This window comes from Lygodium microphyllum, chromosome 9, assembly GCF_053477565.2.
Source record: "Lygodium microphyllum isolate KBCC chromosome 9, Lygodium_microphyllum_v1.1.10, whole genome shotgun sequence".
NCBI classification, from domain to species: Eukaryota; Viridiplantae; Streptophyta; class Polypodiopsida; order Schizaeales; family Lygodiaceae; genus Lygodium; species Lygodium microphyllum.
The window spans coordinates 122911773-122927408 of record NC_141143.1 but is presented as its reverse complement, the minus strand read 5'-3'; the positions used below and the strand labels follow the sequence as shown (position 1 = coordinate 122927408).

Sequence of the window (15636 nt, the reverse complement as noted above, 5' to 3'; positions counted from 1 at the left end):
CTTGAGCATAAAAATCTGAAAGCCAATGCAAAATAAACTTTGTGACCCGGAAGGGAGAGGTGGCACAACAAGTTCCTGAAGGTAGACGCATATACTCTGATAGGGTAGGGAGCAAAGGTCCATGGTGGCAACCATCGGTGGGGGTTCCAATGATATCAGAAGAGGAGCACCCAATGATCTGTCCATTTGCCTATGGAAAAGTCATAGCACCAAAGTGTCAACCTGTAAAAGGGTGGGTGCGTGAGAGAGAAAGAGAAGGATAACTCTATCTCCTAGTGATCAACAAAAATAAAGGGGGAAATAAATAGACGATGCCAAACCTGCAACCTGTCTTTGCCTTCTCAGATGAACAGGGTCTTTAGCTCTTTGAGCTCTTGCACTTTGATACCATGTCAAAAATAACAGGTATGCTCTAATACCATCTCAAAATAAACGACGGTGCAAAAAAACACTAGGGTTTGCGGGGAGTAACACAGAGTGTGTACGGCAAACACTAAGAGAGAAGAAAAACTTAGAAACACAAGAACACGGTGATGATGCACTGAATCATGCTATGAGAAGAAAAGTTGAAACAACAGATCCAAAGCTCAAAATCAAAAGATAACTGCATTGTTCTGTCTGAATTAGGCAACAACACTGTGGGAAATCTGCATAGTGAAGGGAGTGAAAGGCAGTCCTTCGAGCAATGGGTTATTGAAGTAATCACTGGAAGGTGAAACGCAACTGTTGAAGGAGCGAACTGCAATCCTTTGATGTCGTCAAAGATGTGGAAGATAATCACCAACTGTCAAGGGAGCAAACCAGAGTCCTCTAATGTTGAGGAGTGACCTGGGCAGCAAAATGCAAATCCCAAAGTGTTGGAGCTCTCAAACACAAGGAGAGCATCCGAGATGCTGACGCCAAGTGGATAATGATGACGCCAAATAATAGAGGAGATGCCAAGCTACAAAAACGCAGGTCCCAACAGCCTTTGTGACAAACGAGTGACGCTAGGTGATGGAGAAGGAGCCACGCTGCAAAAACGTAGGTCCTAGCAGCCCCTATGATGGACAAGTGATGAAATCACTAACGCTCTTTAATGGAGACTCTTGCCATAGGCTAGGATACTAACACCAAGGTGGAGATGATAAAGCCAGGCAAGGAGAAGATCTCCACAATGAAGAACACAGGTAAAGATGGAGCCTGAAGGAAAAGGGTGTTGATGCCAAGTAGATGATGGTGACGCCAGGTGAAAGATGCTCCAAACACAAAGTCTGATAATGAAATAGGGAACCTAAAGCAAAAGAGAAAGTGCGAAGGCAGCCATGACCCACGAACCGCAATGTCCTCTTGAAAGGGTGTGAGGACAGTGGAAGGGGTTGATGAAGGGAAGGGTGTCAGTAACGGAGGAAGACAGTGAAGAATGATTGAAGAGTGATAGGAGTAATAAAAGTAAAGAATGAATGGAGTGAATGCCTATTTATAGGCATAAATTGTCTAGAATGACACACCGCTATGTAGGCGCCCACTGAAAAAGTGGCCAAAATGTGGACACTAGCCCTTTTCGAAGTTGTCAATGCAAAGCCCTAAATGAAATGTATGAATTGAGAAGTGGTTTCTCAACATTTCTCAACATCTAGGGATTAAAATACTAAAATATAGGCCTATTTATAGGCATAAGTTGTCTAGAATGACGCACCGTTGTGTAGGCACCCACTGAAAAAGTCGCCAAAATGTGGACAACAGCCCTTTTCGAGGTTGTCAATGCAAAGCCCTAAATGAAATGTATGAATTGAGAAGTGGTTTCTCAACATTTCTCAACATCTAGGGATTAGAATACTAAAATATGGCTTGAGAATGAGAGAGAATACTAAATAGAGAGAAATTTCAGACTTCTATCATGACAAAATGGAAAAACCCAGCTGCCGCCTTGTCTATACAACCATGAAAGCTCTCTCCATTGATGAAACACACCGAATATGATGTTTGTTTGGCTGAAACAACTCGCAAATTGCTGTCTTCCGTTGTTGTAGACTCTTCAAGGCATGTCACTAGCTCTTGAAGGGTCTTTTGCTAACTAGAAATGGCATGTCAATTGTTATAGTAGTTATGGCAGCCTTCTTCTCTCTCTCTCTCTCTCTCTCTACTTGCACAAGGCTGGAATGACCCTCTCTCTCTCTCTCTCTCTCTCTCTCTCTCTCTCTCTCTCTCTCTCCAAACCTCAAAAATGTCTTTCCCACTTGCATGAGCAAGTTTTGCCAAGTGGCACCCTTCTAATCCCATTTTCTAGCATTATTTGAATTATTAAATTAATTTTCAGCTTTAAATTTTTTAAAATGCCCATCACCTAAAGAAGGCTTTATGTCAGGGCATACCACTTGCAAATGATTATACAATGCTCCAAGCATTGATCCAACGCAACTCTTCTGCTGTTGTTTTCTAACGGTAGGAACATGTACTTCCTACATGAACTTGTCATACAATGTCCCAAGCCAATTGAGCAGGGCCACATTTTCAGCATGCCATAAAATTCCAAATGTATCCCTAGTAATTGTGTCAGTCTTGATGAAAAGAAGAAATCTTTCCATAAACCACTTAATGAAGTATCTCCGCTATTGATTTCTACACCCGTAGCATTACCAAAGTCTTCTTTCATCACTACCTCCGTATAGCGCCAAAGTTTTACATGATCATTAAGTTCAAGAGCAAAAGCTTCAGCCAACAAAGATGGTGTAATATCTAATTTACCCCTAATCTTACCGGCCTCCCTAAGAATAGACAACTATTGTTTGGCATGAGCATTATTGGTCCAAGATGACGAAGGCAATTCAGCAAATTTCAAGAGACCGATTTGCATGAGCCAACCCCTGGTATTAGGCTTCGAAGTATCCATGTAAAGAACCGGATCAACTAAGGGTGTAGATGCCTCACCATCCTCTTCACTAGAAACAGGCAATGTAGGCTTTGGAGTCACATCCTTTGCTCTTGATGGAGTCAACTCAGGTGGACTATCACTCCACTCCTCTTTGGTCTACACATCCTTGTGATGTTGTCACCTTCTCTTGGCAGGGAGTTTTTGAGCCTTTTGTTCCTCATCTTCACCATGGTCTCAGCTACAGCAGGCGATTGGACTGGTAATGAAGAAGCATGTGCAGACAGGTGAGAATGATGATGAGAAAGAAGACATTGAGCACTCATGGCTGTGAACACTTATGATAGAGAACGAGGGTGTTTTTTTGCCATTGCCCATTGTCTTTTCCCCTTTCCATTAAAACAATGAGTAACACTCCTCAAAAAGTGAGAGCTCTCTCTACACTAATTACTAGTGGTACTCCCAATTTGGATAACACATGATTTTTCACCCCTCATTTGTAGTTGATACAACTACCAATGCAACACTTCATACAGTTCAAATAAACAACTCTTTCCACTTACTTGAAGTCCATTGCATGTCCCATCAACCATGCATTTTTGCTTAAACATTACAAGACCTTTAAAATACCACTTGACCCAAGGCATCATGAGTTGTAGCAAAGCTTTAAAACAATATTGATCATAAAGGTTGTTCCCATGAACAATGCTTCTTCAAGGAAAATATGACAAGAACATAAACTCCCACATTGCTTAAAATAGAACTGCAACAAGAAGAATAATATATTGCACCTCCCGCAGCAAGACCACAACTTGGTGAGCATTTAGCTGATTTTCAAAAATAATTTGAAGAATCAAAACATCTACAACTTATCCCAATAATATTTTGGTACCTCCTTAAGAGAATGAATTCCTCCAAACCGACAAACAACCAAAAGGATTAAAAAATCATAGGTTCCTGCTTCAGGAATAATTGCGGAAACCTGAAGTAAATTGACTGCAACTAGTATCTCATCTTGTAATTCTTTCTTTGGATCCTTATCAGGTTGAATCAATCTCCGCAACCTAAAACCATTAATGGCTGGTTTCATAATGTCACCCTACAGTGTTGCTAAAATAAAAGTCCCTCGGCCAACATCCTTAACAATTTCATATGGACCTGTATACCACAACTTTTTCCAGGATGTTTGCCAAGTTTGGAATTATAAACCATAACAAGATCTCCTTCCTTAAATATCTTCCTTTTGATATGCCTATTAATCCAAGCTTGCCGTCTTGAACGCACAACTACTAATAGGTAGTGAGCAATCATCCTATCCTCATCAAGCTGCATTAACTTTTCCAATCTATCATGCACTGAATCCTCATGAGGTAACCGATGAGTTATTGGCACTCTTAAGCTAGGAACTAGAAATTCCATTGGTACAACTGTTTCCATGCCATAAACCAACTTAAAAAGTGTAATTCTCGTGGCTAATTTATAAGCAGTTCTAAAAGACCACAATGCTAAATCTAATTCAGTATCCCAATCTTTGTGGTTATCACTTACTATCTTCTTCAGAATTCGAAGTAAAATCTTATTAGAACTCTTTGCTAGTCTATTAGCCTGAGGATGATAGAGTGTTGACTTCTTATGAAGAATTATATGCCTAGAAGTCATCTCCTGAACTACTTCATTCAAAAAATGCTTACCACATTCACTTACCAACTCTATAAGGCAACCAAACCTGGTTATTATGTTAAAATAAAAAAATTGAGCAACACTTACAACTATGTTATCCCGCAAGGCTTTGGCTTCAACCCACTTTGTACAATAATCCGTACATACCAAAATATACTAATTTTTGCTCTTGCTAAGCTGCTAGTTTAATAGGGTCTACAAAATCAATGCCCCACTTCAAATGGCTGGCTCTAGAGGCAACACTAGATGATCCTACATACTATCTCTTGGTTGAGGTTGACCTTCCTGCATACAAGTAGCGCATTCCCTTGCATATTAATAAGCATTTTTTAGTACTGTTGGCCACCATAAGCTTGCCTGAAGGATCTTCTTTTTTGAAATTTCACCCGAGGAGTGTCCTCCTAACAATTTTGCATGTGCTTCATAGAGTACTGTGGGTTGTTCTTCAATAGCAACACACCTTCTCAGGATATTATCAATTCCCTGCCTATAAAGTACTTCCATGATGACTTTAAAATCTCTACTTTGCAACGCTAATCTTCTACACTGATCTCTAGACAAGTCTGCAAGCATCACTCCATCAAGCAAAAAGTTGAGCATCTGATCACAAAATGAATTAAAGGTGTAGACTTAACATTGACCAATTCTCTATCAAGCAATTGATCATTTACCCCTTGCTCAGGGTCTGCCAATTCAATTCTACTCAAAAAATCAGCCACAACATGATCTTTTCCCGGTGTATGCACTATTTTATAATCAAACTCTTGCAACAAGAGCATCCACCTTGCTAACCTTCCTATCAACGATGGCTTATTAACAAGATACAATAAAGCTTGATGATCCATATGGAAAATAACTTGATTTCCTAGTAAATAATGTCTAAACTTCTATGATGCAAATATCATTCCAAGAGCTTCTCGCTCAATCACTGTATAGTTCTTTTCAGCTATTGTAAGCCTTCTACTTGCATAATAGATAGGTCTAAACCAACCTACAACTTGTTCTTGCATTAAAACTGCACCCACTACAATGTCAGAGGCATCAACAAATACATGAAATGGGATGTTCCACTGCGGAGGTTGCAAAATTAGTGCCACTACAAGCATCTTCTTTAGTATAGTAAAAGATTTGTTCTAATCATGCCTCCACACAAACTGAACTCCCTTCTTAGTAAGCAAAGTGAGCGGAGCATAGATATGAGCCAATGCCAAATACCGAAGATACCTACTATGCTACTTCACCTACCCCACAAAGCGCATCACCTCTTAAACTATTGTAGGGACTTAGAATAGTTTCTATTTTCTCCATCCATTTTAGTAGCCTGCTGCATCATGTTACCATTTTCATGTATCAAGTCCATGTTTTCCTGCATCAGTGAGCCTACTTTCTACAGCCGTAAGTCTTCTACCTGCAACGATTTCCTTGTAACAATATTGTCTCCTCATCACCTGGCAAATTTGGTATACTTGATGGGGTCGGAGGAGTTGTAGGAGATATCGTGGATGTTGCAGGGGATTGGTATATTGTTGCGGTACCCAAGATACTCACATCTCCATAAGTATCCCTATAGTTTGAAAATTGTTCTTCATCCAATGTGTTGAGTTCTCCCTCTACTCCACTATCATTATTCACGTCTCCCTGTTGTTGATGCTTTACCCATACTTCTCTTAGATCCCTGGATTTGCTTTTGGTCACAATGACATTTGGCTGATATGGCTACTTCTTTGACATATACCCCACAAGACAAAAATAAGGCCTTAGATTGCATCATGTTGCCTCAAGTAGTCAATTGCTGCTTCAAGTCTCTGCACAAATTCTAAACTTCTAACATCAAACAAATACGTTTTTGGTCAAGCTTTAGAATAAAAAATGCAGCACACGCAAGGCAGGATTGTATCATCTTGCTTTGAAAATATATCACTACTTCATACAGAAACTTCGAATTTCCACCGTCACCCCTTTGTCATTTTTGTTGGTATTTCAACACATAAATACAGAGCAGCAATGGTAGGATTAGGAAAAGAATAATACCACCCGCACATAGAAAACCTTTCAAACTGCATACAGGAAATTAGGTTTTCTTCCCTAAAACAAGGTCGGTTTTGATAGAGCTTCAAATTTTAGGCATCGATTAGAGGTGTTTTTTGTTAAACTTCCACACCAAAGGTTCAAAAAAGCATGGCAAGATCACCAAAGTGTTTCAGCCCCAAATCTATGCCGAATGCATAATCGAACTGAACTACCTCATACATGAAAAGAGTAAACTGCATCAGGCAATGTGTCCATTAGTGAGAAGCGGAGGTGCTAGCTCCCTCACGAGCATCAAGTAATACTCTAACCCTTGCTTTAATGAACCTGACTAAGCCCAATTCAAAAGCCGGATCTAACTCGAAAGCATCAAGGTAAAGCTCCAATAACTGAGGATGGTTTGCCAAGTCATCTTCGTCCATCCATTTGGCATCCATTGGCGAATACTTTTGAAACTTCACCAAACACTATCTGGAAATCTCACCCTTGATCTTTTGCCCTTTGTGTGCCAATATTCGCTCAAGTATCGATTCTCATTCAGCTCCTCAACTTTGGGTTGAATTTCAGTAGATACATCCTCTCGCACATCACCATGAAAAGGCCTTGGTAAGCTCATATGAAAGGTATTGTGTATCCACCAATGTGGAGGCAATTTCAGCCTATCTTGTGCACCACTAAAAGGTTCAAACTTTACACTTTTGCCACTCCCATCATAGTCCTTTGTGTTGGGAATAAAGTGTGAGAGTGCAGCGGTGCGGAAGCGTAGGACTGAGAGAGAGAGAACGCAGAGAGAAGAGAGAGAAAGAGACAGTGGAAGATGAAGATCTATTGTATAAAGTGTGCTGTATACAAAGATATGCAGATATGTACACGGGCGCAGTGCGTTGGACTGCGTGTCTCCACCTCGACGATGCAACCTGCTGTTCACCTCGAAGTCCGCTGCAATCTGCACGATCTCCTGTCTGAAATCTGCGAGAACAGAGACGGAATCTGCATGAGCCTCCAGCCTGTAATCTGCGAGCAGAAGAGTGTCAGAGACTGCTGGAAATCACGGCTATAAATAGCCAGAATCTGGGCGCACCAAATAGGCAGGTCGGCTGCATTAAATGCAGCCGACTGTACTGGTACAGGTCGGACTGCCACGTGGTAGTCCCGACTGTACGGCCGACTGTACGGCTAGTCTCTGATCTGCTAACACCCCCTCTCAGAGCCTGGGCGGGGCAGAAGCCGGAGGGATCTGGAATGTCTCCGAAGAACCACCTGTGCCTGCAGGATAATGAATCCCTAAATCAAATGTCCCCCTCAAATACCGAAGTATCCTCTGGGCAGCCTGCCAATGCACCGTCTAAGGGTCACTCATGAACCCCGCCAAGAGCCCAACAGCAAAACAAAGATCAACATGAGTGTTGAGGAGCCAAATCAATGATCCAATCAACTGACGATAGCGGGAAGCATCTGCCATGGGAGAAGCTGAATGGGAAGTGGCCTTCCAGTTCGGATCCATAGGAGTAGAAAGGGTCCGACAATCCTCCATCGCAAAAGAAACCAAGAGTTCCTTTACATATCTCTGCTGAGAGATGAAGATCCCCCTCTGAGACTGATAAATCTCATGGCCCAAGAAGAAATGGAGTAGACCCAAGTCCGTCATCTCGAACGTCCGATGTAAAGCTGCCTTCGTCTCTTTGACCTTCTGTGCATGATCACCTGTGACAATCAAATCATCAACATACAACACACACACACACACACTCTCTCTCTCTCTCTCTCTCTCTCTCTCTCCACACGATTGCCATTGTCAAACATTGAACCATTGCGCGTACCACCACAAACTAGTATCAGAGCTCAAGGCCATCCCGACTGAGCTTTTGGAGCTTGCTCGAGCCCTGACATAGCAAGCTATCAATCTAGGTCTCCCCCTTGAAATCCTTGCAATCGTCTCCGATCGCACATTTAGATGCATCAAAAGCAAAGTACCGCATTGGAATTTCCACAAGGCATCATAGTAAAGACAACATTGGCCACTAGTGCCAAACCATGCTATTGCCAAATACATGCTAAAAATTACCAATGAGCATAACATAGCATAAGACTCACCAAGAATCTCAAAAGCATTGCCAGAATATCGTGGGATGCACCCATTACTCATGAGCTCAACTTATCTCGCAAAACCAAACCATAGTATAGCATAAACAATGGCGGAAACGTCAATGACATCATAACACATGCTGCTATCCATACAATCAGCTGAATACTACTGAAAATTAATCCCCATTTACCGCAAATCAATATAAGGTAAACAATCTATGATGATCAAAAACCAATGATCCAATGCTGATCATAATTGATGCTACACCAAGCATAAACTAATACAAATGTATAGTTCCAGAGCTACAGACAATAAACCACACCATATGCATACCAAACATAGTGACTAGTACACTGAATAGTGATCCCCTGGCAAGCATATTGTTAGCTATATATACCCTGAATTTATGCTAAATACATCCAAGATCCACTACATCTAGAGCTGTCCATCAATAAGAAGCAGAGGTGTTATCTCCCTCACGAGCATCAGGTGATACTCTGGACCCCTACTCTAATGGCTCTAGCCAAAAAGCATCAAAGTAAAGCTGCAACAACTGATAAGTCGTCATCCTCCATCCATTTCGCATCCATTGGTGAATAGTTTTAAAACTTCACCAAATACCATTTGGAATGCTTTGTGAGAGTGCCCAACAAAAAGAGGAAAGTGAACACAAAGAGAAGACAAAGAGAGAACACAAGAGAGAGAATGAACAATGTGATAGCAATGGCTGAAGGTACAAGGTTGTAATGGTCAACCCCACACACAGCTCTATGCGTTAGTATGGGCACCAAAGTAGCAGGGAGATGAGAGAATAAGAAGGGCTAGCTGATCACAAGGATCAATGATGGATAATAAGAGTGCGAGAGCAAGTTGCCTATATATAGGCAAAAAAGTGGCAAAACCCTAAATAAGGTCAAAACCTTTAAAATGGCTAAAAATGCCAAAAAAGAAATGCACTAATATGCCCTCCATCCAAAGTGTCCAAAATACATAAATGACAAACAAATACAATGTCAGAGCTTCTAATGTCCTCGTTTGACTCAGACTAAGGCTCACATGCAAGAGATAACCACACAACACACATGACAACCTTGTCCGTAATCTTTCACTCTTCTTGTATCAATATTTGCTCAAGTACCAATATCTTATCCAACTCCTCAACTTCAAGCTGAATTTCAATAGATACATCCTCTGTCACATCACCATGAAAAGGCCTCAATAAGCTTACATGAAAGGCATTGTGTATTTGCCGACGTAGACGCAATTTCAGCCTATCTTGTGCACCATTGAAAGGTTCACATTTCACCCTTTTACCACCCTCATCATAGTCCTTTGCCAAACCTATGGGAGTCAAATTGCCATGCGGTCCTTGACCAACCATTGTATGAAAAATGGTGCCACTACCAAAGTATTCTTGTTGTCCCATGTTTGCATTTGTATGAATACCCTACTATTCATATTCCCATGGATTGGCACTACCAACTTGGTCATGCATTTGCACTCGTTGTCCGGCACCAACTGTTTGTGCTCATCAGCAACTTTAGGCTCTCCCAATGGAGACTAAGGCATTTCCTTCTATTCTTCTGACATGTTAACATACAATTATCCATTCTTGGGTTTTGGGCTGTCCATGGCCTATTTATGATTGAAGCAATCCAAGCCTTTTTCATTTTCTACATTGGACTGGCCTTTGGCACATCTAACGAACACGCAATGCATTTATTTTTTATTCAGCCTCAAGTATCCTTGGTCACTTGGGCAGTGTTCACGGATTGTTATTATGGCAAATTTCTCCCGTGGTTTCAGTTGGTGTGATCCTTAATGAGGTGGCTACTCCATGGATGGATATCATTAGCACTACCCAAGTTGTGCCCACTTAGTGATGCCCTTCTTCTATTATCGTAGCGCTGTGCTTTTTGTAGCCTTTTGGCTCCATGTGTTGTTTTCTAGCTATATTTGAGCATGCTTGGTTGGCCAAAAGGCCCGTTGTAAATATTTCAATTCATTAATTAATTCAAACCGTGAGAGAGAGAGAGAAAGAAAGTGATGATAGACAATAGGCACACCTTGATGTCGCAAAAAATTTTTGACGTTGAGAATTTCACATCTATAGGGAAAAATGATGAAGGGTCTGCAGCTGGTACAACAAATTCCATTGAACCGCTGCACAGAATTAACCAGCATATCTCCACATTAATATGCCAAGGAAAAATGACAACAGAAACCCTATTTCAGAAGTGCAGAAGTTTATAGAAGGCCACAAGATGAAAAACATGAAACCAAGGGTCATAATTCCATATCATATTAAAAAGCAAAGGAGATTTGTAAAATTTTTTGAATTCTTTTTTTAATATTACCTTCTGTTTGTATCATCCATCAAAATTATAGACCATTCCAGAAGAGACTTCCTTGAATCATACCTGTTCAAGACAGGTGTGCAAAGAGAATGAACAGGCAATCACGAAATCCCTGCAGATGAAGAAAAGACTGCACATAAACAAGTAACACACCTCCAGTCACCATCAATCTGATTCACAACCGGTGGGTCCCGAAGAGCAGGTAAGGGTATACTGATTACAACATTTTGCAGTTCAAATGCTTTGGATGCTTCATACTCAATATTCACATAGGACTCTCTTCCAGAAACCGAAGGCCAGCAGTTTACTGACATAAAGTGGAAAAACTTGTGTCAGCTAACCAAGCAGCAACGCATTGATATCAACCTCAACTCATAATAGCAAAAGCTGCAACTCATTCCCTTACTTAACAGAGGCACTAAGGATTCCTGCTTGCTTTGCAATCGCCATCTCAATATGTCCTGAGGATTACCAACTGGAAAAGATTTACCGGAATCCTTGAGCATTAAAATTTTCTCCCTTTCATACAGATCCTTGTTGATTACAGGATGTGTCTTGAATTGGAAGTTCTTGTTGTCACCAGTCTCAATCTAAGTGATGCAATACAAAATAAGGATATAAGCCAATTCAGCTCTTGGGCTAGAAAGCATAATAAACAGAAGCAATGGAAAGGATAACTCCGACCTGAACGTTTAATTGCGCATCTTCCTTATTTTGAACCATTAGAGACATGGTTCCTTTCACTTCAAGAGTTTCCAGCCCACCATCTTTTTTCAACACAACGCTTAAGATTTCCTCCAGAACAATGGCAACAGGATCACTTGATACTAATGGAGATCTTGAAGGGCCTGGAACTGGTTGAATGTCATCTACTATCACTTCACCTTCTGCTTTCAAAGACTCCAGAAATTGGTTTGCCTTTTGACCCTTTCCTAGTTTCATTCCAAGACCCTTAGCTGTTGCCGGTAACACAGAGACTCTGGCTGCAAACATATAAGGATTGGTAACTTAGAAATAGAAACTAATATTGCAAAACAAGGTGCAAGGTGTATAGAAGTGGACTTGGTCTCCTCACATTTTGAATTGTACCCATCTAAATCAGACGAGTTGCTTATGGATCCACCACTTCCTGAAGAACTCAAACTGTTAAAACCATTGGAATCTAGTCTGATTGGCCCACTTGTAGATAGAGAAACAAAACTGTTCTTCTCAAATTTATGTCTCTCAATCTGCCGAAAATACTTAAATTGTGTGAATAATGCGATTCAAAGAAGAATACATCTACAGCTTCAAGCAATACTGAAGTCTGCATAGTGCAGATTACCTTGCTTTTGTCAATTTCACTAGCCTTTCGCTTCATTATATCTTTTGTCTCATTTATTTTACTCTGCACGACCATGTTGTGAAGTCTTTCCTCATGACTCTCCATTTCAAGATACTGCTTTACATCAAAAACAGTCACATTCTCCTTATGACCCAATGAAATCACTTCATCAAAGGCAAATATCAACTCAAACGCAGTCTTGCATATTTGATCTTCATTTAAGCTAGGACAATACTCAGGAACCTGCAGCCAGGTCAAGGATTGAAGCTCTAAAAAATTGTGCACTGAAGAGAACTTAAATGCTGCGTTTCATAAAAGCACATAAAAACAGGATACAATCTTTGACAACAATCTCAGGGTTTCCAAATCTTCAAGAATGTTGCTCTGCTTGTTGGTCACCAGAATAAGATATAGCTGCTCCATGGGTTGATAAACATAACGAATGTTTTCAGTTTCAACATAGGTATGCTGTTTGCCTGTGCCAACAAGCTTTGGAAAAGCTGCCAGCAGGCCTTCAATGCGTATTCTTGTCATTTCCATGAATTGCCGGGATACAAGGGCTGTCAAGTTCAAAAGAAAATTTGTGCATAAGCTTGCCACTAATCTTGCACGTGATAAAACAGAATCAAAAACCTAAACAAAAAACAGATTACAGCAAGCATAATCTTACACATTGACAAAAAAGACTCAAAAATCTAATTATTTGAAAAAGACTACAGCAGCATGCATGCAATACATTGACTCTTTTTCCCCCAAAGAAGAAATATTTCATTTGTTTGCATAAAAGGGTGTGTCTGATGAATTACTAAAAAGGTCTATCAGATGATAGATCTTACTTTTAAAATCCAAGAAGTAAATCAGCTTGATAATAAAATTGAAGTTAAAGAGTTCCGTGAAGAGATATCCCTCAAGCTGATCTAGAAGGGATCAGAGAGAGAAGTAAAGGAGCGGGATATAGCACTATCGGGGGTGACCATCCTAATAAGTGAAGAATAGGCCACGGTGGCCCCAACTATGAAGAAACTGCTGCTGAAGCTCTTGTTGGTGCTGGGAGCATTGGAGCTGCTCCTAGTGCTCCTACAGGGAGTGGATGATGGAGGACCAAAGATCCATTCAGATAGGATAGGCTTAGGGCTCACCCCGGATAGACTAGCTCATAGCATGCCTTCCAAACATGCCATTTTGTAAGACGTTCAATGAGGTCCCAAACTGTCACTAGAATGAGAAATGAACTTAATGATTTAACTAAAATGAACTCTACTTTTGTTAACCCTAGCTCTTGGCTCGGCAACCTATTGCACAAGCAATAAAGGACTTGACATCAAGCATGCAATGGACAAGTGTACATGCTATGTGGAACAAGGGCAAGGCAAAAGGAACAAGGTGCCATGTGAAACTTTTATTAATTTGAAAGTCTGCACCTTAGATTTAATAATCATTTGAAAGTTTTGCCCAATAAGCAGCTCACTTAAGCTATAAACCAAGCCCATTGCTTAAGTTTGGTCCAATGAGCAATTCACTTATGATTAATTATCCAAGCATTGATTCTCTCTCATCAAATTCGAATTTTGTTTAACAAGCAACTGGTGACTCATTTAGGAAGTTGATTTGGCTATTTGGAACCTCTTTCTCTCTCATTTGAGCAGCTTGAATTTGAAGGCATCCATTATTCTCATCTTTGTTGAAGAAATTGCAGGTTTTAGCCAAGGAACATAAGCTAACAATATGTATGGAGTGAGGAAAGCAACCAATCTTCTCTTCTCAGTGTGGGGAGCCAATCAGACCAACACCGGAAAATAGAGAAGATCATAGCATATCTCTGTGTTTGCCCCAATGTCTCTCAATAGCATACTTGAATAGCCTATCAAAAATGCCTCTAGAACATACATGACCATAGATTCCCCGCCTTTGGCCAACTGCCAAAGTGTCCCCGCATGTGAACTCAAACTAAGAGCCAATCCCGTTCTCTCTCAAACAACCCATCATGAACCTAGATGGCATTACCTAGCTCTAGGATTTGAACTTGCCAAACTTCAATCAATACGTCAAGGAAGTCCCTCTTTGGATCCTATGCATGTGTATAGATGAATCGATGAGACACGGCTGCCCCATCTGTCCACCCTCTCACACTCCCTCTGGCATTGGAGAGTCATGAGGGATGTCATCATCACCACTACTAGTAAGCAGCAGAGGAAGGGGCCATCAATTCCTTCCCACGAGCCAAAGAAGTTGATCCTTTCCACGCCTTGGCTCGCGCTTTGGCTGGAGGATCAGAGTCTGAGTTGGAGGCAAATGATGACTCATCGGAGGAGTCCGCATCTCGCTTCGTTTGCTTCCTAGAAGCCACTAACTCTTGGCAATCCTTCCCTAAATGGCCTTTCTTCCCCCAATGGGAACACTGGAACTGCCTGCTTCTTCAAATCCCTCTCTGAAGCAGCAAAAGCCTCACTAGAACCTCCAAAAGATGACGAAAGCCGCCCCTATATATAACCACAAAGACGTCTCGTGCTCAAATAGCATCAAGGTCATATGTGTAAAACTAACAGAAGTGGATGATGTCTACGCCCTCAAAGGATTCGCCACTCCATCAAACACCAAAGGGAGTTTGGAGAGTACGAGTCCAATAAGATAAGCCTCTAGAAGTGCAAAGCTGGTCTTGGATCTAGGTCACATGAAGTAGAAAAGATTGGACAGTATCTTTAGCCTTGTATGTAATTTGCTGGAGCTGTCCATAAAGAGTGATTGCCCTCATGGGGGAAGGTGTGCCACATACAACAGCTACACCTTTGTCCATACTTTAAAAGATGTCTTACAGGGGGTAACCACCAGTAGGACTGCTTTAGAAATACACCGAAAGCAAGGCCGAATACGCACATGTATCATCCAAATCCCATGTGAGCACCACTTTCTCATGGTTGTCTTTATCAAAATCATCCAATGTTGGAGGGACACTTAGAACGAGGAATAGCTCCATATATGACGTACCATAACCGCTTCTGCACAAACCAAGCTTTCATCACAACACTTCATGTGAGATAGTTAGGTCCCTATAGCTTATCATCAATAGATGTGCACGGTGTCGTGCTGCTGCGCATCCGAGCCGTATACACCTCCATTTTTTTTTGTTGTACATTTGTGTTATTTTTCCGCGTGTGATTCATTGTGTGTGACTGATGCATTATGATAATCCGTCCTTTCAGTACCCGCATCCAATGTATATATTCCGCTAGTATGTGTGTGTGTTTCTGTTTGGATGCATGATGAGTGTGTGTTAGAAAAATATGAAAAACTGATGCCAAAGGACATTATC

General features: G+C 41.1%; 1 protein-coding gene across 2 annotated transcripts in view; it reads right to left on the bottom strand.

Moving 5' to 3' along the window:
• LOC148031524 (coatomer subunit delta-1-like) overlaps positions 1-15636 on the bottom strand; it is a 60119-nt gene that overhangs the window by 29654 nt on the left and 14829 nt on the right. Inside the window, exons 3-10 of one of the 2 annotated variants that reach the window (XM_087685054.1) lie at positions 12663-12886; positions 12327-12569; positions 12078-12231; positions 11687-11985; positions 11409-11592; positions 11156-11309; positions 11003-11065; positions 10712-10808 (exon numbers count right to left, since the gene is read on the bottom strand). In XM_087685054.1, the coding sequence (XP_087541180.1) occupies positions 10712-10808; positions 11003-11065; positions 11156-11309; positions 11409-11592; positions 11687-11985; positions 12078-12231; positions 12327-12569; positions 12663-12886 (1418 nt within the window). The remainder of the gene's footprint in view (positions 1-10711; positions 10809-11002; positions 11066-11155; positions 11310-11408; positions 11593-11686; positions 11986-12077; positions 12232-12326; positions 12570-12662; positions 12887-15636) is intronic. The other variant, XM_087685055.1, reaches the window with a different exon arrangement.